General features: G+C 35.1%; 2 protein-coding genes across 2 annotated transcripts; one reads left to right on the top strand and one right to left on the bottom strand.

Annotated features, from left to right (window-relative positions):
• Positions 1–1,132: 1,132 nt before the first annotated feature.
• Positions 1,133–18,979, top strand: LOC127107504 (bifunctional aspartokinase/homoserine dehydrogenase 1, chloroplastic). The gene is made up of 18 exons (XM_051044780.1): positions 1,133–1,457; positions 2,021–2,085; positions 2,309–2,683; positions 4,763–4,851; positions 4,942–5,245; positions 5,411–5,463; positions 5,544–5,758; positions 5,921–6,008; positions 6,094–6,207; positions 7,809–7,907; positions 8,020–8,214; positions 10,177–10,259; positions 14,483–14,708; positions 15,157–15,302; positions 16,050–16,185; positions 17,198–17,281; positions 17,370–17,462; positions 18,509–18,979. Exons 1-18 carry the CDS (start codon positions 1,318–1,320, stop codon positions 18,752–18,754), a joined length of 2,751 nt encoding a protein of 916 aa, XP_050900737.1. The 5' UTR covers positions 1,133–1,317; the 3' UTR covers positions 18,755–18,979.
• A 159-nt stretch (positions 18,980–19,138) lies between these two features.
• On the bottom strand, positions 19,139–23,215 carry LOC127107505 (subtilisin-like protease SBT3.3). Its single transcript, XM_051044781.1, has 10 exons — positions 22,819–23,215; positions 22,645–22,736; positions 22,453–22,550; positions 22,217–22,372; positions 21,291–21,964; positions 21,119–21,210; positions 20,791–21,033; positions 20,592–20,706; positions 20,150–20,342; positions 19,139–19,856 (listed from the first exon to the last, which is right to left on the bottom strand). The coding sequence occupies exons 1-10, from the start codon at positions 22,903–22,905 to the stop codon at positions 19,297–19,299; spliced, it is 2,310 nt and encodes a 769-aa protein (XP_050900738.1). The 5' UTR covers positions 22,906–23,215; the 3' UTR covers positions 19,139–19,296.
• Between the last annotated feature and the right edge of the window lie 1,192 nt (positions 23,216–24,407).

Below are 24,407 nucleotides of genomic sequence, written 5' to 3' on the forward strand. Positions count from 1 at the left end.
TTAATTTAAATTTTGATTAAAAGCAATCCACTCATTTTGAAATTGTTACCACAAACTACAAGGTTTTGATCCCTCATTTTTATGTTGGTACGTAGGCACAAGTCCGAATGTCTTGTCAAATACAAAAATATAATCAGTGAATTCTTTTCTGATCCCCACACTCTATTTTTCTCAAACATCTTTTATACCAAAAACACATACACACATAAAAAAGGACTCCCTAGGAGTACCTATGACACTTTGGGTGCTAACACCTTCCCTCTGTGCAACCAACTCCATTACCTGTAATCTCTGGAATTTTATTAGTTTTGATTTAAAAACTTCTTATCTTTAGGTTTTGTTCGTACTTTTCTCTTTTCCTTTGGAAACATTAAAAGTGCGGTAGCGACTCTGGTTTTATTGACGTTAAGTTTATCCATAGCTTAATGATCATGAATTTACTACTACACAGACATCTACCGAAGATGCATTTCTGGACGAGTTCATACAGACTCCGAAAATGTATCTACGAAATAAGCGCACATTTTTCATATTAAAAACAAGATTAATGTGAGAAATGAGACTTGAAATAAATGATCTTTACCTGAAATTTCAACTTCTTTTCCTCCCTTTGATGTGATGAAACACAAGATTGGAGATTTGAAGTGAAAACGAGGATCGAGAATGGAAGAGTTTTTGGTAAAAGTTTGGAGTAGAAAACAACTATGACCGTGTGATCATGCAGTTCATATCAAATTATTTCGGAGATGCATCTTTAGAAAAATTAGATATGCAAATGTCACGAAAATTTCAAAATTCCACCCCAATACACCGAAGATACATCTCTGAAATATCCATGTACTGATCAATTATAAATATATTTGTTAAAAATATCGAAGATACATCTCCAAAATATTTTTTAATATTAATCTAAAATGAGATTCAAAGATTTCAATTTTCTATAATATTTTTCCACATGCATAGAGTGACATAAAAAATTCTCATTATTTAATAGGAGTATAACAATTTATAGTTGGTTTTCACGATGGTTCATACGATAGTCCAAGTGAGGGATTTGGTCCAGCTCCCATAGCCGCCACCATTTATATTTATTCATTTTTAAAGGCATTTTTATATTTCGAAAAAAGAAACATCTCTTTCCATTCCAAAACGAAAATAGAGTCAAAAGGAAAAAAACAATAGAATAGTTGTCATTTTCCCCAATGTCAAGACAAAACAAAATTCATAACCAGCTTTTAAAAAAACTTACTATTCTAGCATCTCCAGCACAAACCAAAGCCACCATTCTTCTATCTCTCTCCGGCGCAAATAGCAGCCATGGCGTCGCTTTCTGCATCGCTATCTCACTTCTCTCGCATTTCACTCAACTCCAACACTTCGCTCCAACACGAGAACATCAAGATCCCTGAATCTCAATGCCATCCTTTCCTCCTCTCGCACCGCTTCAATTCTCTCCGGTATATATGCTTCTTTGCTTCTTTCAATAATTAGGTTATTCCGTTGCTGCTATTTCGATTTCGTTCTATAGATCACGTGAAGCTAATGGTTCTTTCTGTAGCTACTTGATTTCGAATTTTACTATGCCGTTTACTTTCTTATGTAATTTGTTAATCAATGCGTTTTACTTAGATGTACTTATTTTTATCGACTGAAATAAGAGATGCTACTTTATCGTTAGTTTTAGCTTGATAAGACCAATGATTTCGATGAAACTTCAGTGTTTAATTATATATTCAACAGACTTTAGTGGGGATTTGAAGCTATGAAGTGGTTTCATTGTTTGTTAGTTTTGATTCACAGTAGAAAAAATGAAGACTGAATAAAACAACCTTTTATTTTTGGAAGGAGTAACTTCTTTTTCTTAAATGCTGAATATTATGCTGTTTTCCTTTTTTGTATATATTTTTTGCTGAGCAAAGTCCATTTCTCATAGCGTGTAAGTGTGTGTACACATACAGAAGTTTGAAATTCGTGTATTTCTATCTATTAATTCACATTGTTACTTTGTATTTTGTCTTAGAAAGGGTATTACTTTACCTCAGCGACGAGAGTCACCGAGCACCGGGATACGTGCTTCATTAATAGGTTCGTACGTACTCCGTTGTAACAAAATATTAGCAAAAGGATCCAAAAAGTTAAATGTATTTGTACCAAAATTTGTACCAAAAACATTTGATTTTTTAGATCCATTTTGCTTATATTTGGTTACGGAGGAGTAGTTGTTTGCTGGAATTTGTGTTTGGTATTTTGAAGAAGGCTACTGTAATGATTTATAGATTAATTTTTTCTTATGTTTGTTTACTGGCAGATGTTTCTCTGGATTTGACAGTGGAGGAAAACCGGCTTTCAAAAGGAGAATCTTGGTCTGTTCACAAATTTGGTGGAACTTGTATGGGAAGCTCGCAAAGAATAAAGAATGTTGCTGACATAGTTCTTAATGATGATTCAGAGAGGAAATTGGTGGTTGTCTCTGCAATGTCTAAGGTGACAGATATGATGTATGAGCTTATCACTAAGGCTCAATCACGTGACGATTCTTATATATCTTCCTTGGAGGCTGTTTTGGAGAAGCACAGCTCAACTGCACACGACATGCTTGATGGAGACAATCTCGCTATTTTCTTGTCTAAATTGCATGAAGACATCAACAACCTTAAGGCAATGCTTCGGGCAATATACATAGGTCATAGGCACATCTGCTCTCTCCTCCTTTTGGAAATTTGTTCCATTTTTTTTTGCCCCAAAAAGTTCATTTATTTTCTTATTTATTTATCTTTTTTTCCTTGTTTGTAGTTGCATTTATTTATTTTAGATATCCAAATTTGCATATAGGATTTTATCTTATTGTCGTAGTTTCTTTTTATGTTGGCGTTGATATCTTTCACCTTTTGACATTTTATATGCATTATTGACGTAAATGTATATTGCATTAAGACAAGGACCTAAAGTAGTTAGTTGTAGTAGTTATGCCTGAATGGTCAATGTTTGGAAACTTAGGATAGCAAAGTAGGCATTACAATTTGTTATCAGTTGGTAACTGAGTGTTAGCTACTTAGTTTTTTTGTAGAAAGAGAAAGTTCTTTATGAAGGGAAAACCCTTGGAAGGAAAATTTTCTCCTTAAGTTCTTTGTTTATAATATAATATTAGGGCTTTAAGGTACATAGTTAGAACAATCATGTTTAGGTTGTTAAAGCGTTAGAGGTACCAAATTAGCTCAAGTAGTAAAAGAGGGTAAGAGATGATGCAGAAACATTTGCTTTGTTTAATCACTCAAAGGGACATCTTTAAGTACTCTTGCTGCACTACCCAGACATTTTTAAGTACTCTTGCTGCACTACCCAGACATTTTTATTGAACAGCAGTTACATACAAAACAGAGAACAACAGCTTTTAATTGGAGTAGAGAACAAACACACATTTCAATAAAAGAACAGAAGTTCTGTTTGAAGAAGGAAAGACTAATATGCACAAAACTGAAAAAGAATCTGTTTGAAGGAGAGGCCGATATGTACAGCCAGGATAGCAGCTGTTTGCAGCGACAGAGATGCTTTGCAGACGGCTCGTCATAGGCGGAGGTACAGGGAGGCAGCATTGGTCACAGCAGCTGAGGGAGCTCCGGTGGGAGAGAGAGGAGGGTTGGTTGCTGTGTTTCTGTCCTGCTAGAAAGGGATTGCGAAAATTGAATCCTAGGGTTAGAATTTTTTTTTCATTTTCCAGAAACCAAGTCAAACCCAACCTGGTGTTAAATCCGCTCCTGTCCAAGTCTTCAAGGTGTAGCCGCCTCAAACGATCCCAAGATCCCAATGTTGAATGACATGGTCTAGCTGCAATCTTTTCCTGTCCTGATCCTAGCAGCAATGCAACACCACTAGATGGGCAGAACGCGTACAATTGTGTGATCCCACGATCTGATACACGAGTTTGTTAACATTTGTAGCATTGTCTGCAGTGACTTGTGGAAAGCACGGGTGAAATAGTTACTTGAAGCATTGGCGTCAAACTTGCGTTCTTACTAGGCAGTTGATGCTTCAAATAGATATTGGGTTCATTGAACTTATCTCCATTTATAGTTTATGAAGATATTTATTAGTTATGTATTAACCGACTTGAGAATAGTAGTTTTGCATTTTTACCTGAACCTGAGCGACATAGAATACAAGAGTAACTGTCTTTTTGAAATATGGAGGTGCTAAATATCATTTAAGCTATTAGCATTCATAAAGAATGATTGCATTTTTCATTCAATATGACTGTTAGCCAGTAAATGCAGCTGATCCCATGACTATCAGAATGTTGATGAAAAGTAGTTTTATACATGTTATCAAAAGTAAAAAAAAATCATGGTTTAAATATGACTTTAGCCCTTATAATTTTGTTTTTGTTTTTAGTCCATGCAAATATACCACTTTTTATTTTGATCCTTGGTGTTTTGTTTTAATACCTGCAAAATATGTTCATATTGAAATTTGTCCCCGCAATATTTATTAATTTTAGTCCTTATTTTGAGGGACAAAAGTCAAATATTCTACATATTATAAGGACCAATGGATAAATTTTGTAGAGACTAAATTAACAACAAGGACCAAAAGCAAAAAATTGTACATTTGCATGGACTAAAAAGAAAAAATGGTATATTTGCAGAGACTAAAAATATATTTAAACCAAAAATCATTCATTGTTGTAGCACATTGTTGTTAACGATTAATTTGTGCATTAAGGAATCGCATCATCAACCCAACTAACATTCTTAACACCTTGCAGCTGGTCACGTGACGGAATCCTTTGCAGATTTTGTTGTAGGACATGGGGAATTATGGTCTGCCCAGATGTTGTCTCTAGTTATGAGGAAGGTATGCTGTTTTACTTAGAAAGATATGTTTTTTTCCCTTTAATTATCTATCTTGAGCTCATTGCATCATTCTTCCCTTATGGCTCCGCAGAATGGAACTGATTGCAAATGGATGGATACAAGGGAAGTATTGATTGTTCATCCTACTGGTTCTAATCAAGTTGATCCCGACTACTTGGAATCTGAGCAAAAACTTGAGAAATGGTACTCTCGGAATCCATGTAAGGTAATCATTGCTACTGGGTTCATTGCAAGCACACCTAAAAACATTCCTACTACCCTGAAGCGAGATGGAAGTGATTTCTCGGCAGCAATTATGGGCTCTCTGCTTAGAGCTGGTCAGGTCACAATTTGGACAGATGTTGATGGTGTGTATAGTGCGGATCCTAGAAAAGGTTTGTGCTGATACCAAATTGAACAATGAGTAGATTATGATTATTTTTTTGAGTAACCAAAAATAAGTTCTACCTCCGATGTGTTGGTGATGCTTTTTTGCTTTGTATGTTTGACCGTATTAGCATGAAGTTTTAATTTAGCATAAACAATGATATCTGATGCAGTCAGTGAAGCTGTGATTTTAAAGACATTGTCTTATCAAGAGGCATGGGAAATGGTGAGTTGGATTATTGAAATCATCTATGCCACTGCTTACCAAAAGTAACATTATTAACTTTCAATCTGCCTGCTGTACAGTCTTATTTTGGAGCTAATGTTTTGCATCCCCGCACAATAATTCCTGTGATGAAATATGGCATACCCATTCTGATAAGGAATATCTTCAACCTTTCTGCTCCTGGGACAAAAATATGTCACCCTGCTGTTAATGATAATGAAGATATGGCAAACCTGCAAAATTTAGTCAAAGGATTTGCAACAATAGACAACTTGGCACTTGTAAATGTTGAGGGGTGGGTGAGCCTTGAATTGCAGTCGCTTTACACTGTTAATAATTTTCTTTCGTGCTGCTCTAAGATTTCTGTTTAATTTATGATATTCTATAACCTATACTAATCCCTCGAGCTGAGTTCCAATATGCTTTTCTTTGTTGTATTTTTGTTTTGTTTTGGCAGAACTGGAATGGCCGGTGTTCCAGGTACAGCAAGTGCTATTTTTAGTGCAGTCAAAGATGTTGGAGCTAATGTTATCATGATATCTCAGGTGTACTTGTGATCTTTCACGCCTTTGCTAGTTGTTGATACAGAGATATAGTAAATTTCCGCCGTCATTAACAGGTTTTATGCAGGCTAGTAGTGAGCATTCTGTATGCTTTGCTGTCCCCGAGACGGAAGTAAAAGCTGTTGCCGAGGCATTGCAATCAAGATTTCGTCAAGCTTTGGATAATGGGCGTCTTTCTCAGGTGCTAAATCCGATTCTACATATTCACTATAACCAAATGCAGATTTCTGTTCAATTGTTAAGACATAGTTAATACCATAGACTGACGATTTATCATTATACATTATGTGGATTAAAAGACCATATGAACCATATCTGTGTAGTGCTCCTAATTTGTTGAAGTGGATTAAGAATGAAAAGTCTGGTTATTTTGTCTCAGATGTTCTGTCTTTATAGTGTGAGCCTTTAATTTTTCCTTCCTAATAAACAATAATGGAATATTAGAGTTAAAATAAGTATTCAAGGTTTAGACCTCCAAATATGGTCTGGAAAAGAGGATACAATTATTAGTGATGCAGACATAAACTGTTAGGACTAAGAGACACTGTGTCTGGTGCTTCTGTTCTAGATTGATGAAAGAATCAAGGCGTTTCTATGAAATATCAAGCAAAATGATCCATTGGAAACTTCTTGCAAAGTGCTGACAATTTTGTTAATAGAAACACAATTTGGTATCATTCCAAAGGATCAAATATATCTAACAAATTTGATTTTTAATATTTATAGGCTTAATATCCTTTTTAGTCCCGTATGTTAACTTCATGGTTCATTTTAGTCCCTTAATTTGAAAAAGGTTTATATTGGTCCCTTAACTTTTCAAAATGTATCATGTTAGTCTTTTTCGTCTAATCAGCGACAAAAAAAATTTAGAAATTGGTCATTAAATGCGGCGCTAATTAGATGAAAAGGACTAACATGATACGTTTTGAAGAGTTAAGATATTAATATAGATCTTTTTTAAGTTAAGGGACCAAAATAAACTTTGAGATTGAGGTTAACATGAGACCAAAAAGGGTATTAAACCATATTTATATTATGTAGGATGGGGTGGGTTTTGAGATCCATGATGTGTGGGGTTTTACCTTTTCCATTTTGAGTATTTTTTGGGGTACTCAATAAATTTGGGTCCATTGCTATCCATAAATGAGAGGCATCCCTAACCTTACATACTAATTTTTCTAGGGCTGAGTTAGATCTATCTCAAATTCTAAGATGGTATCAGATACTCCCTCCGTCTCATAAAAAGTGTCTCATTTGTATTTTTTATCAGTCTCCAAATAAATGTCTCTTTACAATATCAATACAACATTTATTATTTTTTTTCACTACTATCTTTTTATTTATTAACTTTTATTATATTCAACTACTTCATAATTATCATTATTAAGGACATTTTAGTAAATTTCATTAATTTTATCATTAAAATCAATACATCTAATCATTTTTTTAAAAACTGCGTACAGTTCAAATAAGACACTTATTATGAGACGGAAGGAGTATTTTTTAGATTTGTTGGGCCACCCCTATTGAGCCACATGTGTCATGCTCCATATCTCCAGTCACGGGCATGAGCGGATGTGTTGAGAGTTTGATATTTGATGTAAATGATCTAAGAAATGTTCATATGTGAGAGTCAACCCTCATCTTTCAAGTCGGTTTTGTGCAAGTCGGTTTTGTGCAGTTGAGTCTAAATTAGTATAAGTAATTGAATGCCATTGAAAATTTAAGCCGTTAAGTTATTTTTTACCTTTATTACATTCTAAATTATGTAGCACCTCCCAGGTTGCAATTATCCCGAATTGTAGCATTTTGGCAGCTGTTGGCCAGAAAATGGCAAGCACTCCTGGAGTTAGTGCCACCCTTTTCAACGCATTGGCCAAGGTTAGGAAATTATGCTCATCTTATAAGAATGGCAGTACTTTGCTTTGGTTGGAATTTTTTGCATAATGTTATTTCACTTAACTTGTTTGTGGTCAAACTTGCTATGAAACAGGCCAGTATAAATGTCCGTGCTATAGCACAAGGTTGTTCTGAGTATAATATTACTGTTGTTGTTAAGCGAGAGGATTGTATAAAAGCTTTACGGGCTGTCCATTCTCGATTTTATCTCTCAAGAACCACTATTGCAATGGGCATTATTGGACCAGGATTAATTGGGAGCACACTTCTTGATCAGCTAAGGGATCAGGTGCAGTTTCCACAGACAATTTCGCTTTATTTTGTTCAAACCTTGTATGTTTTAATGTCTATTTTGCCTTTTACTGTCCTTTGTTTGGAATCTCTATTTTCTATCATACCAAATTGCCCTTGAGCAAAATTATGCTTATTGATAGAGTTCACTTAAAATAACAAAGAATTTATTATATTATGAAATTGCACCTGGATATAAACATGCATTATGTAATTAATTTTTTATAGAAGAGTTTAATTATGATCTGGTGTCAATGTAAGAAAATAAAAGGTGCCACCACATGTACGCCACTAGGATTGGACTTCAAGCCGGGGTATTTTGTGTAATGTCATAGATTAAAACATCTTTGTAGCAAACAAATGTGCCACATCATTGTAGTATATACATCTTTTCACTTCTGTAAAAGTTTTTAATTGTTTCATAAATAGGTGGCACCATATGGTTCACTAGTAATGTGAAATTTTTCCGCCTTTGGTGAATCACAATTAAACCTATCTAGAAACTGCTTTAATATGCAGGTCACAAATTGAGCAACACAATTCTTTTGGTATTGTCAAATACTATTTTCCAAAATTCTGTATTTTTACTTGTAAAGATAAAATCCTCTCTCATGTTTATTAATATTGTCAAGATTGACCATTCATGTCAAATAAAAAACACTTGAAAACAGTTTTTTAATGGGTGTGACCTTAATAATTTCTTGATCAGATAATACACCATAATGTACGCGATTATGGTTCAGGTTGAAACCATGTGCTTCTGGGCAAAGTGCTTTGTTACCAAATTGTTAGGAGCAACAACATATAGAAAATGTGATTCTTGTGTATTCCACTGTAAACTGGAAAAACACAGACCGAATGAACCCAGAAAAATTTAATGGTTGAGGCATTGCTCCTTACAAGATGAAGATAGAATTCAGAATGTTTTAGAAGCCCCAAAGACCCTGCTGAGATGGAACTCATTTCCTCTCTGACTTTACCGATCCAAACCAGTATTTTCTCAAATTTTCTAATGATCCCTTCCCTACATCTCTTCCATATACACATCCCACTTTTCCCTCCGCCCCATGATTCCCGCATCCCCTTTACACTATTTCCCCCAATCTATCGGTGCCACATTATCTCCTTCCTATTCTTTTTTCTCGACATTTATACAAGTAAATTATCATTAACAGTCCCAACTTCCCCTTTATTTCTCCTCTTCTCCTATAATAGACCAGTGTGGACCTATCATCTCTCCTTTCAGAAGGTACTTGGAACAAGCTAAAATCTTAGTGAGCATTAGTTTGAGGGAGACTGTCAGTAGATATGAAACATCTCACAGTATCTTAGTATTATTGTAGAGCATCTTATATCATCTCATAGGATTAATTTCTTATCTTAGAGTATTTTACATTATCTTTTTAGTTTTCATACTTGTTATTATCATGATTTGCTTTCCCATTTAATTAGATCTGGAGTCTTGTATTAGTAGAAATAAGGCTCAGCGTTTAGTCTTTTAGGATAAAATCATAGTCGTCAATCATATCAAACCATACTCATAACTCAAAATATTTATCATTCTCTTAATCTAAAACCTTAGAGCTTTTAAAGTTGCCATCTTATTTAAATAGGAAGGCTGTGATGATAATAGATCAAGAGTTCAAATTCTGTAAACGATGTGCCAACTCATGGATGTACAATCTTGTGATTGCAACTCAATTATTGTTCCTTTTTTATTTAGGATATTTAGTCGTCTTACTCTGATATTCATAAGTATTTCCAATTCTCACTTTTTCCACTTGTATTAATAGAGGTTTTATTTGATCAGTGGGAAGTGGTGTTTTACAGTCCCATGCTTAAATATGATGCTGTCAATCTGACTTGCTAAACATAGTCATTTGGATATTTCATAGTTATTACATAACATAAGGCTTCTTGAAATATGTGGCAAGCTCATGCAACAATTTATTCAATGCAGACTTCAGTTCTGAAAGAAGAATTTAACATTGATTTGCGTGTAATGGGCATACTCGGCTCAAAGTCAATGCTTCTCAGTCATGGGTAAGTGAATCACTTTGAACTGAATCTCTCTTCTTCATTTTTTAAAAAGTACTGATGCTTATTATTGAGATATTATTTTGTATCTATTGTTCTTATTAGTAGTATCAATTAGGATATTATTTAGGATATTATTATATCAAATCTTTCCTTAATTAATAGGGTTGATTAGGAGGCTTTTATATATATATATATATATATATATATATATATATAAAAGAATGTGTGATTGAACCTAACTCAACCATACAAAACCGGTTGGTAGAGTGAGGACTGCCCCAACTTATAAACACATGATCAGGCCATATATGTCCCATGTGGGACTCTTAACACCCCCCTCACGTCCAGGACTGGACATCTGGAGCGTGGAAATAAATGGTGGGTGACCCGATAGCGAAAATCATAGTAGGTGGTCCACCGGATCTTAAACGAGGCTCTGATACCATGTTAAGAATGTGTGATTGGGCCTAACTCAACCCTACAAAACTGGTTGGTAGAGTGAGGACTGCCCCTACTTATAAACACATGTTCAGGTCATATTTAGAGCTTGATTCAAAATCCTATTTTTTTTGGTTCACAACCCTATTTTTTATGTTTTTTTCTATTGGTATTCAAGAGTTTTTTTTTTCAAATATGTGAACCGTGACTCGAAGCTTTCTACAGTAGTCGGGAGTCTCCGACCTGCCTCGTGCAAAAGTCACGCCGCTTACATAAACGCCACACACCCCACTCTCGCCTCACTCCCTGGCGCGTGGCCTTCGTCACCCTCCGACCGTCTGTTTCCCCAGCTTCCCCAGCTGCCTCAACTTTAGATCCATCCGTAATAGTAATATAATGTGGATATTTAATGTTTAGGTGGGTCATGATGGACAGGTAGATGGATTGAAAGCTCGCTTAGTGTCAAAATGATACACTGAAGTCCTCGATCAAGATTATAGTGATACTTTCTCTCCTGTTGCGAAGATTATAGCGGAAGTGACCCAGATCGAATCGTCTAACCGAATAACTATCGAAAAACTCGGATATGCGTATATTGAATCAAAGTGATGATAATGACAACAAATTAATCACGACACTTTTAATCACAATCAATTGAACGCAAGGCTAAAAGTAGAAACTATTCCCAATGATAAAATACACAAAAATACTATTGAGACAAATTATCAAACACTTTGTGTGCAATCGATTTCGTTTGGAAATTTGTATAGTTTTGTTGATATTCAAATCCAACCACAATCTAAAGGATTGTGATCAACTCAACATAATCTCTTTCAAAAGGTTATCAAAAATTTAGGCAAACGTATTGATCGTACAATCGATGAATTCAACAATTTGTTAATGAAATAAAAAAGAGATAGAGATAGAGAGTACACAAGGATTTGTTTAGCCCGTTCCCCAATCGACCTCGCTATGGTTACGTCTGCCCTCAATTCAAACTAATGAAATTAACCTTACTTTGCAAAAGTAGAATATAAGAGAAATGTAGCAATCCAACCCTACAAACCCTAAGTTTGATGTTGATTCTAACACTTTTTTCTTCCCTTGATCTGAGCTTGATCAAGTAGCCCAACAATGTCAATTTGATTCACCGTCTCACGCTACTCCTTTGTAAGAACCTTCCGTTCTTCAAAGCCTTTACTCGATCGGATCCAAATTGCGTAACCTTGTCCAAAACCTTCAAATCCCTAATTGATCTTGAAGGAAAACCCCAACTTGATTTTCTTATTTAAAACCCTCAAAGATCTCAACCCAACTTACAATTCAATCAACCTATATTGGATGTTATCAACGGATTCTAGATGACACCCAAACAAGAATGATTATGTGTATGCATAGAATGTAGGTTGAAGATGACGAGAACACTTTGAAATCTCGGTGTCGTATAGGTTTACTCTAGAAGCTTATTAGAAATGATGCATGCATGCCATATATATCTGTATGTAAGTTGGAGGCAAAAGGAATGCAAAAGATTTGAATAGAAATACAAAATTTCAAGATTTTTAATGCATGTGTCAATCTATGTAAGTCATGTGTCAACCTGCTCGATGCATGTGTCGACCTGTATAGGTCATGTGTTGACCTGTATAGGTCATGTGTCGACCTGTAGAGGCGGCACATCAAACAGAAGTTATACGCTTTAAAAATGAGGTACATGTGTCGACCTGTAACTCGTGTGTGTCGACACATAGGAAAATTTTTCTTCTGTGTGTCGACCTATAACACGTATGTGTCGACCTGTATACTATTTTTTTCCATAAAAACTCATTTTTAATGCAAGAAACCTTTTCTAACTCATTTCGAAATGTTTTTATGCTTCCATACTAAGATGCACATTAAAACTCAGAGGATACCGTCCAATATACACTAAAGTATCCTAGTTTTAACATCATACAAAATACATCTAACGGAAAGTTGCACTCACAACAATTTGGGATGAACCAGTGTGAATTAGATCACTCTGTTTTCACCAAATGCTCCTCCCAATAAATATATTTATCTAGTGGTTTATGTTGACGACATTGTAATTACATGTGATGGTTTTGAGGGTATCAAGGCTTTAAAACAACACTTATTTCACAAATTTCAGACTAAAGATTTGAGTCCTATTCGTTACTTTCTAGGAATTGAGGTAGCTCAATCAAAGTCAGATATTGTTATCTCTCAAAGGAAGTGTGCTCTTGATATTTTGGAAGAAACTGGTCTTACAGACTGCAAACCAGTAGATACTCCTATGAAATCTAATGTAAAGCTTCTCCCTAATCAGGGGGAGCCATAAACTAATCCGGGAAAGGTATCGAAGACTTGTAAGAAAGTTAAATTATCTTACCTTGACTAGACCTAATAAATCTTTTCCAGTCAGTGTAGTAAGCCAGTTCTTGAATTCTCCTTGTGACAACCATTGGGAAACAGTTATTCGAATCCTTAAGTATATCAAAGGATCACATGAAAAAGGGTTTGTTTTTTGTGATAGAGACAACATTGATATCATTGGATATTCAGATGTTGATTGGGCAGGAGATGCAGGTGATAGACGCTCTACATTAGGTTATTGTGTTTTTATTGGGGGAATTTGATCTCATGGAAAAGCAAAAAGCAAACGGTCGTTGCTCGATCAAGTACAGAAGCTAAGTATCGAGCCATGGGCCATGCCACATGTGAGCTCTTGTGGTTAAAACATTTACTACAGGAGCTTCACTTTCATGAAGTCGGTCCTATGGAACTTGTATGTGACAACCACTCAGTTTTGCACCTCTCCTCCAATCCAGTTTTATATGAATGGACAAACCATATAAAAGCCGACTGTCAATTTCTTAGAGAGAAGATTATCACTGGGACATCAAAATCTCCTTTGTTAATTCCAAGGATCAACTTGCTGACCTCTTTACGAAATCTCTTTGAAGACCTCAGATTACATACATATGTGTTGGACTTTCCACCTTAATTGCGGTCCGCCCCTAGTCGTCTTAATTGCGACACTTTGCTTGCCTTAATTGCAGCCCTCAACACCTTCACTGTGTTGGCTTTGAAGGGGTGAATTTAGTCCCACATTGCTTAGAGATATGAGTTGTGTTTATAAATGGGGGCCATCCTCACCATAGAAGTCGGTTTTGTAGGGATGAGTTAGGTCCAACCCAAATTCTGAGATGATATCAGAACCTATCCTAGATCTATTGTTGGGCTTCCCGCATCGTCCATGCTTTGGGCTCATTGAGGTCCAAGCGTAAGGGGGTGTGTTGGACTTTCCGCCTTAATTGCGGTCCGTCCCTAGTCGCCTTAATTGCGGCACTTTGGCTTGCCTTAATTGCAATCCTCAACACCTTCATTGTATTGGCTTTGAAGGGGTGGATTTAGTCCCACATTGCTTAGAGATATGACTTATGTTGTGTTTATAAATGGGGGACAATCCTCATCTTACAAGCCGGTTTTGTAGAGATGAGTTAGGCCCAACTCAAATTCTGAGAATATGTAACAAGGTGGATGCTTATGATGTATATACACCACCTTGAGGGGGAGTGTTGAGATATTATTTTATTATTATTATGTATCTATTATTTTTATTAGTAGTATCAATTAGGATATTATTGTATCAAATCTTTACTTAATTAGGAGGCCTCTCTCTCTCTCTCTATATATATTTTCAGTGACTTTTTTTTTTTTTGTTGACAATTTCACACATTATAAAAATTGTATAAATAAAAAAGAGATAATGTAATTGCTCTTTGCAGGGGTATTGACTTAGCAAGCTGGAAAGAACTTCGGGAGGAAAGAGGAGAAGTGGCTAATTTGGAAAAATTTGTTCAGCACGTGCACGGAAATCATTTTATACCAAACACTGCATTAGTAGACTGCACAGCTGATCCTGCCATTGCTGGCCATTATTATGATTGGTTGTGCAAAGGAATACATGTAATTACCCCCAATAAGAAGGCTAATTCTGGGCCACTGGATCAGGTAAAGTACTCCATACTGTCCTTTTGATGGATAGTAAACTGCTAGTTGTTTTTGATTTGTCTCCTGTAATTTGTAACACATGTTTATGAAATTCCAAACCTATCTAGTATGTATTCTGCTGGAAATAGAAATTCTCATACATCAATTTAGGTTCGTTTGTTTTCAATTTTTCTTTTTTTGAAAGTATTATCAATTTAAAGGAAAAAGGGTTTCTTGATTATTATTTTGTTTGAAATGGAAAACCACATAAATACATCATCTGTACAAGGTTATTTGGATATGTCATTTATAACCTTATAGACTTTTTTAAGCAGTACTTTTTGTAATTTGAAAGTGCAACCTTTCTTCAAGCTTCAGCAGCTGCTGCCAGTACATGTTACTTCTGTTGTTTGTATCTTAGTTACCATAAATTTTGTGGCTTTCTCTGACCTTAACTCTCTCCATCCAGTATCTGAAGTTAAGAGCTCTTCAGAGGCAATCCTATACTCACTACTTCTATGAAGCTACTGTTGGAGCCGGTCTTCCAATTGTCAGCACTCTGCGTGGCCTCCTTGAAACTGGAGACAAAATTTTGCAAATTGAAGGCATATTCAGGTTCCTGTTACATATTATTTCTATTGAATTAGGAGAGACTAAGAGACATTTAGGTTAAAGCGTGTGTTTTAAAAGCACTACGGAGACTTTATTATATATAGAGAGATTACAACTAATTACATGATATAGTCGATGTGGGACTATTCTATGTATTTACAAATATCAACAATTTCTATCTGTTAAGAGTCCCACACCGGATAATATATGGTTTGGACATGTGTTTATAAGTGGGGACAATCCTCAACTTACTAACCGGTTTTGTAGGCTTGAGTTAGACCCAACCACATTTCTTAACATGGTATCACAGTCTCGTTTAAGGTGGATCGCCTACTATGGTTTCCGCTATCGGGCCACCCACCATTTATTTCCACGCTAGAGTTGTCTAGTCCTGAGCGTGAGGGTGTGTGTTAAGAGATATATGGCTTGAGCATGTGTTTATAAGTGGGGACAATCTTTATCTTACTAACCGGTTTTGTAGGGTTGAGGGCCCAACCACATTTCTTAACACTATCTATTTTATCTATTTTAATTTTGTGTGAGTGTATCATGGTATCATTTAATCCATGTAGTTGACTGGTGTTGTCGTATTTGTCTTAATTTGTGGATTGGTATACTGCCTCATTTCTCAGATTTTGAGAATTAAATGCTCTTTCATTCAATTTCATTTGTCCACCCTCCAACAATTTTCCATTTTATATTAATGATTGATTTTTAGCATTTACCATAAGGCATCTCCTGACTCTGCAGTGGGACTTTGAGTTACATCTTTAATAACTTCAAAGATGGCCGGGCTTTTAGTGAGGTAGTTGGTGAAGCAAAGGAAGCAGGTTTTACTGAGCCTGATCCAAGGGATGATCTGTCTGGAACAGATGTTGCTAGAAAGGTACATGTTAAACAAATTTTGATTTCAAATGTCAATGAAGCCCTCTGTGCTTTTGTCATCATGTGTTTCAATTATGTTTGTCATTTATGACTATGGCCGTAATTTAAATGTTCCAAATTAAATATTTGGATTTTGAGATTGATTTAGTTAGGCTTTTTGAAGCTTGAATTTTGTTGCAGCCTTGAACTTAAATTAAATCCATGTTTGCTTGTCAACTTATTAACTGTTTGAGTTTAAGCTCAAATATGGCACTTTTAATATTGAAATGCTAATACAATTTAAAAATTTAAAAACAAATTGAAATTTGAACCTTTCATATTGTTAACCGTAGATTCTGTTGTAAGAATAGTAGATTAGATGAAGATGAGTTAAACAACTAGAGGTAGAAGAACACTTAGAAAAACTATAAGATAAACTATTAAGAAAGATCTTGAGATTAACGAATTGGATAGAAACATGATCTTGGATAGAACATTATGACGTAATTGATTGTTGATGTATATTCCCCTTCTTTCCTTTTGTTCTAATAAGAAGAAAAGGAAACTAGATACAATGGAAGATAATCTAATAAAATGGATGGAGGAAGATCTAAATCTAATAATTTAGGAGAAACCAATCATTTGATGAGATGTACTTGTCGCCTGGCATAAGGCTTGGTTGTTATTGCTTTGTTGCTGTGCATTTTACTCTCTTTTTACATTTACATGGTTCTTTGCACCTATATCCTGCTTTCCTTTTAGAACTCTATTCTCTCGTACACATGTATATTGACGGCGTCTATATGCTCATTTTGTTATATAAGTGCATATATATGTAATTACAAAGAGAAGATTCGACTGGGGAAATGAAGCTAGTATGTTTAGGTGTGTATTTTTCACGATAAAAATAACTTAGAGGCAGGCTTAATCACAATGTCAATTTTGGTTCACAATAGCATTTAAATGTTTCATATAGTCCTCCAATGACCTCTGGTAATTCAAAATCAACATTGCAAAGCTCTGTGGTTGTACAGGTGATAATTCTGGCAAGGGAATCTGGTTTAAAGCTAGAACTGTCTAATATCCCAGTTGAAAGTCTAGTGCCAGAACCACTACGAGTAAGAACTAATTTCTATAAGTCACGCAGTTCTTAGTATTAGAGTGAAGCAGTTTGCTTGACATCAATATTTTGATGATTTCATTCAGGTGTGTGCATCTGCTCAGGAGTTCATGCAACAGCTACCAAAATTTGACCCGGAGTTTGCAAAGAAACAAGAAGGTGCTGAGAATGCCGGGGAAGTGAGTAACTCTTGAGACATTTTATTCTTTATTAAAGCATCTAAAGGAATAATTGCATCTACTACTTTGTCCATGAGACATTTTATTCTTTATTAAAGCATCTAAAAGAATAATTGCATCTACTACTTTGTCCATGCATGATACATTCATCTTACGATTGGCACTGTTAGTATTTTGATGATACCATAATACACATGTTATTTGCTTCAATATAAAATTTAAGCCTACAACAAACCAAGATAAGCAAGGTTGAAACGTTATCCTCTCTCTTAGAATTTGGGTTTGACCCAACTCATCCCTACAAAACCAGCTTGTAGGGTAAGGATTGTCTCCACCTATAAACACAATACAAACCATATCTCTAAACAATGTGAGACTAAATCCACCCATTCAAAGTCAACACAAAGCAATGTGGGACTAAATTCACCCCTTCAAAGTCAACACAATGAAGGTGTTGGGGACTGCAATGAGACAAGTCAAAATATCGCAATTAAGGTGACTAGGGGCAGACCGCAATTAAGGCGGAAAGTCCAACACACTCACGCTTGGGCCTCAATGAGCCCAAAGCATGGACGATGCAGGAAGTCCAATAATGAATCTATGATAGACTTTGATACTATCTCAAAATTTGGGTTGAGCCTAACTATCCCTACAAAACCGATTTGATGGTGATGATTGCCCCCACTTATAAACACATGTTCAGGTCATATATTATTCGATGTGGAACTCTTAATCCTCTCAAATGTAATAAAAGTAGGGGCTCACAGGACGACCGGAAAGCAAATTTTGAGTGTCATGATCCAACTTTCCTAAACTTTATGTCATAAAAAAAGGAAGTAAATTTAGATGTTTCAAGGCAACCTAGACTTCCATATATACCACAATCTGAAGTAAAAAGTGTAATGGTTAACGGGTTCTAGCTAAAGTCGCTGTCATTTGATATTTGATAATATAATAGTAGTACTTAATATATTTTTCAACATGACGTTTTTCTGTCTCTTTTATTCTCATTTTTACAATTGAGTCCGAGCTTCCTATGTATGTAGGTATTGAGATACGTGGGAGTGGTGGATGTGACTAATAAAAAAGGATTTGTAGAGCTGCGAAGATACAAGAAGGATCATCCATTTGCACAATTGTCTGGGTCAGATAATATAATTGCATTCACAACAAGAAGGTATAAGAATCAGCCTCTGATAGTTCGTGGTCCAGGAGCTGGTGCTCAAGTCACAGCGGGTGGAATATTTAGTGATATTTTACGACTTGCCTCATATCTAGGTGCTCCATCATAAGTGCCATTCTGCCATCTTGAATTTTGTAATGTTTTTATGTTCCTCTCTTTGAGTCGCACGATAGGTTACTTGCTTATTGTTGTAATGTTATGACATTGTATGCTAGCTTGTTTCTTTTGTATGAGGGAATAAAACCTGTTTCCATATTCTTGTTTTGGAGTAGTCGCATTGTAAATTAGTAAACAGAAACTTTATAATTTAGACCTCTCTTTTGTTTGTTTTGAATTTTAATGCAATACTAAGCTTGATCTGGTATGTATAATTAAATTAATTTCTGTATCCTGTTTCAATTAGGTACGCAGGAGTGTGACATTTTGCATATACTTTTAGATTGACCACAAATAATATAAACACCATCTACCTTAACCATAGAGTACTGCAAAATCAAGCAACGTTTTAATCTAAAAAATCTTAATATATTCCGTAATACTAATATACCATATATTCCTCAGAATATATACTTAGTTACCAAAAATATTTAATTAGTCCAATCACGAACATATACTTAGTAACTGTTGAACAAACAAATTTCTAACATCTGTTTAAGATTCAAATTGTATGGTCCTCACAGCTATTGGTATCCTCACCAAATGCTCACCATCTGTCCATGTTATGCTTCCAAATCTGTAGCCTCCATGCAACTTTTGAGTTGAAATGAAGCTTACATTGAAGGTAAGAACTTTAGTATCTGAATTAAACCTCAAAATTTGAGGTTCAACTTTCATTTTTGTACCATATGGAGTCCTCACTATAGCTTCGTAGACTACATTTATGTTTCCAACGTTTGTCACTGCTCTCGTTACTGTTGTATCCCTCTTCAAATTTGGAATTGATATGGAAGGAAGATTAAGGTTTATCAGTGTTTTGCTTTTTTGTTTGCTGCAACTTGTAGTTGTTTTGGTCACTTTTCTAATGGATGCTGTATTATGACCCATGGAACATAGGAATTGGATGTAATCCTCTGTGGTGATGTTGTATATGAGTCCTGAATTTATTGCTTTGTTGGGATCCACGTGTCCACCTCCGATATCAAATGGGTCTGCTGCCTTACTTGTGGAACCTTCTTCTGATATAAGACTTCCATCGATTCCAATCTGAGAGGCTGCAATTTTCAATGTTACAACTAGTTAGGTGAATTGAGTTTCGAAGATTCACCATGGTCAGAGTAGACCTCAAGGCTCCGAGAGATACTAAAAGATGATTTGATGAAAATTGATTTGGTAGTAAAGTTATTTATGTTTGGATGATTTTGCTTGGAAAGTTTGATGTTAAAGTAGTGTAAATTTTCAAACCGACACAAAATTTACCGTCACTTCTGGTAAAACTGAAATTTGAAGACAATTTTGATAGATAGAAACCAAGCAACATTGTTGATGTTCATTGTCATTGACTCACCTGTTGTTACCAAAGCCGATCTTATGGCTGCAGGTGACCAAGTTGGGTGTTTGGATTTGATGAGTGCTGCTATTCCTGCTACATGAGGACATGACATTGAAGTACCAGATAAGATTGTAAAGCCACTGCTCGTTTTAGTTTTCTTAGGTGGAAATGCAGCCAAAATGTCCACACCAGGTGCAGCTATGTCAGGCTATCTCCATGAATCATCCCCAGAAGAGTACAGATTTTGATCACATCATAAATTGAAAACTGAGTAAGAGCATTAAAATCAAATTTCTTCTTACATATATATTGCTTGTGCGATTGCACATGACTCGGAAACTTATGGTTATCATATATATTTCATTCACTTTTTGTCTTCAAATTTCAGAAACTTGGTCTAGTCGAATAGAAACAAACCATGCCTGCAAGTAAGAATTTAAGGTTGGGCTATATATACCTTTAGCACAGTTGGAGACATGGTACTAGGTCCTCTAGATGAGAAAGATGCAACTCTTGGAGATATCCATTTTCCAATAACAGTCTTCGGCAAACTCAGCCTCGCAGCTGGAAACCTTCCAGATGAGCCTAATATTAATTTTTTAGCTCATAAGAAATTTTCAGAATCAATGATGTGAACCTATGCATTATTTCCTCACCTTGCTCTTCTAATATAGGTTAATAATTGTGTTCCTACTTCATAATCTACCTTAATGCATGGAAGTATACTACATTCTCTGAGTCCGTCTTCGTGACGCTGCGCGTAAATTAGTCCAATTCCACCAGCTTTCTTCACTGTAAGTGCTGCAGAAACAATATCTTGTTGATCTGATATCGAAAAGCATAGAACAATTTTGCCTGCTGCCTTTGTTTTGTTCAGACTTCCCGACTGACAATCCTTGCTTGAAAGGAAGACATAGAAAGTACGTGAAAAATTGTAACTATGAAAAGCGCGTGCGTGTAATAAAGAAGGAAGAAAGGTCTCACGCTAAATCATCTGATTGATCACGAGCAATGCGTTCAGAGTACGTGAGACCAACAAATCCAAGGTTATGTTTTCCATTGTCAACAGACTCTCCCTACATTATATCGATATTTACATCATGTGTTAGCTGATAGTACATTTCATCAATTTGATATAGAAGTAGTTGTAGCATACCCACAAAGTGAGGTTATTTCCGAGTGTAATGGCTGTTGGAAAAGTCCTGTCTATTGTAGTGGCTGCAACTGTAATGAGCCATGGTGCCGTATTTGTAACGGTTTGAGAAATAGGACCAGAATTTCCACCTGAACAAACAACTGTGATACCTTTGGAAGTTGCATGGAAAGAGCCAATTGCTATCGTGTCGCGATGATCAACATAAGAGAACACAGGAATGTCAATGCCAAGAGAAACGGTTAAAACATCCACACCATCATGTATAGCCATGTCGAATGCTTTGAGGATATCAGCATCGCTGCAGTGTCCAACGGGAACGTCCCAGCAAACTTTGTAGATAGCCAAGTGAGCTAAAGGCGCTCCTCCTCTTGCTAAACCCGAAGCAAGTCCTTTATAATTTGCATTTTCGACAAAATATCCAGCTGCTGTCGATGCCGTGTGAGTTCCATGGCCAATAGCATCTCTAGCTGAGAGATATTCTGACGTGCCGTTGTTTCCAAGGATCAGTTTCTTAGTGTGATCATTGATTCCTTTTAGGAACCATCTAGCACCAATTATCTTCTTGTTGCAGCTGGTGGAGTTGAAGTTTTCTCCAACTTGACAAACTCCTTTCCACCTGGATGGGATGTTTCCCATTGCTTCATCGTTAAAACTCGCCGACTCCGGCCAAATGCCTTCAAGATATAATGTTTATCATTGATTACATCAAAAAGCCGTTTTCTAAGAATCTCCTACATTCAAGCATTTAGAAGATCTTCACCGTCCAATTTTCATAAGACGACCCAAGTTTTGAGCTCGGTAAATCATATTTAAAAAAAACATTCTCAAAACCTCATCCGTCTGATCTTAATCGAACGGTTCCAAATTGCTGACTGCATGAATGCACGAGTTCCATTTTCATCTGTAAGACGATTACTAGTTAATACCTGTGTCTATGACACCTATGATGGTTCCTCCGCCCGAGTTACTTTCATCGAAAACAATTTCCGCCGAAGAATGATGGACTCCAATAAAGTCCCAGCTTCTAGTTGTATGGAGTTTGTGAATGCCATTTGGAATGACCGAAACTACCTCAGGAAACTCTGTCACATTGTATATATATATACAGCTTTTAAAAGATGCTAAAATAGGTATAAAAAAATCAAGCTTAAATTATTCATACTCGCAATATCTTCAGCTTGTGACTTAGTCATTCTAGCAGCAAACCCTGAAAATCCATGCTTATAGCTATAAAGAAGTGAAGTCTTTGCATCTTCTTTGCTACACAACAGAAAAAAAAAGACATTTATGACAATGATGATTATAATCTCTATTAGCAGAAAAAAAAAGTGAAGATTACAAGCCATATATATACCTTCCTAGGAGTGAAGTCAGCATTTTGTGATGATACTTTTTAGTAGTTTCTGGATTATGATATATCTTATCTCCCATGTATACAATATGAACCTAGAAACATGCATAAATAAATAAATAATTAAGCTAAAATAACAAAAAAATTATTCACATTTCGTGTTAAATAGTTACTCACAGTGCTTGCTTCCTCTGCAAATATCTGAGATAGGATAAGAAAGTTTTGCAGTAAAAGAAGAGCTGAAGTTACAAGCAATTGAATCATTTTAGAAAGCTTCAAAGGCTTTCAAAATTCTTAAAAAACATACAAAGTTGATAAAATTTTGAAGTGTTTTATAGTGTCTGTGTGATGATCTACATAATGTAACTTTTTTGAAAATAAGAAAAGTTATAGTGCTCCTTTTTTTTCTTCAATGAAATGAAAAAAGTATGCATAAATATGTTGATGATCTAAGTGTGTCTCATGTTATACAGCAATCAGAATCATTCATATTTAATCTTAGTTTGAATGATTTAATAATATAGATAAGTATTTCTTTTGGTTTTAAAGTGTATATTGAAATGATTTTCTAGCCAGGTTGTGTACTAAAGTAGTCCTAAACCCATCATCCCATGTTTATTGAATTATTTTGTTATCAACTTTTGAGTTTCACCTTTTTGCTTTTATTGTTTTTCTAAAGGCATTATAGTTGAGATGGACCATGCCCTATATATCTTTTCTAAAGAAAAAGCAATATTGCTTATAATACAATTTTGCATAATGTTTTTTTTTTAGTATCAGGTTTTTTAGAATCATAATGAATCATGTAATTTTTGTAAAATTAGAGTGATTCATTTATAATTTTGACTGACTCATTGTAATGTAAAAATATATTGAACAAATTGACTATATTCTAGGGTGGAATTTGTTTTCAACTTGAAAATTCATAGAATTAGTTTTTTTTTAATGAAGCATAAGGTCTTTTTTAGGGACACTTTGCACTTTACCTTTTTCACTAATGTCATTTTCGGTTGGTTTGAGTTCTTGTGGAATCTTTCTTTCTAATAATGGACAAGGTGATTTACAGCTGGACACAACATTCTTCAATCCATTTTAATGAGTAAATAGTGATTTTTCTTTAATTATTTGGTGGTTTTAAGTAGGGGGTGTCACGAGTACGAGTCAATCCCTAAACTCACTCATCCAAACTAGTCCACACTTATTTTAACGTAACTCAATTATATATGGATTATCTGAACAAACTCATTCAAATTTATTGGTATTTAGTTTGGATAATGCATTTGGAATTTTGCTTCCGCACATCCGTGAATCAAACCCATTAATATATCATGTTATTTTTATTTTTATAAATGATCTTGAAAAATCTATACTATGTATACATCATTTTTATATTATTGTAGTTTTTATTAGTTGTAAAAACCTAAGTCTAGATTAAGATTGAGAGATTAAATTTCTTTATTGAAAGAGTCAACTAGCAAATCCACTCATCCAAATCAATCCAAGAACTCTTTTACAAACACTTCAAATACAAAAGATAAAAATTAAAAAATGTTTAAAAACTGATTATTATATTTCTTTTTCAAAGTCTTCTGATACATAAAATAAATGTTAATGTTAATAATTGACTATCAGAATTATTTTGCAAAGTCATCAAATATATAAAATAAAAGTTAAAAAATGATAAAAAAACTGACTATCGAAACTCTTTTGCAAAGTCATTTGATACACAAAATAAAAGTTAAAAAATATTTTAAAAATACCGAAAC

This window comes from Lathyrus oleraceus, chromosome 7 (genome assembly GCF_024323335.1).
Source record: "Lathyrus oleraceus cultivar Zhongwan6 chromosome 7, CAAS_Psat_ZW6_1.0, whole genome shotgun sequence".
NCBI lineage: Eukaryota > Viridiplantae > Streptophyta > Magnoliopsida > Fabales > Fabaceae > Lathyrus > Lathyrus oleraceus.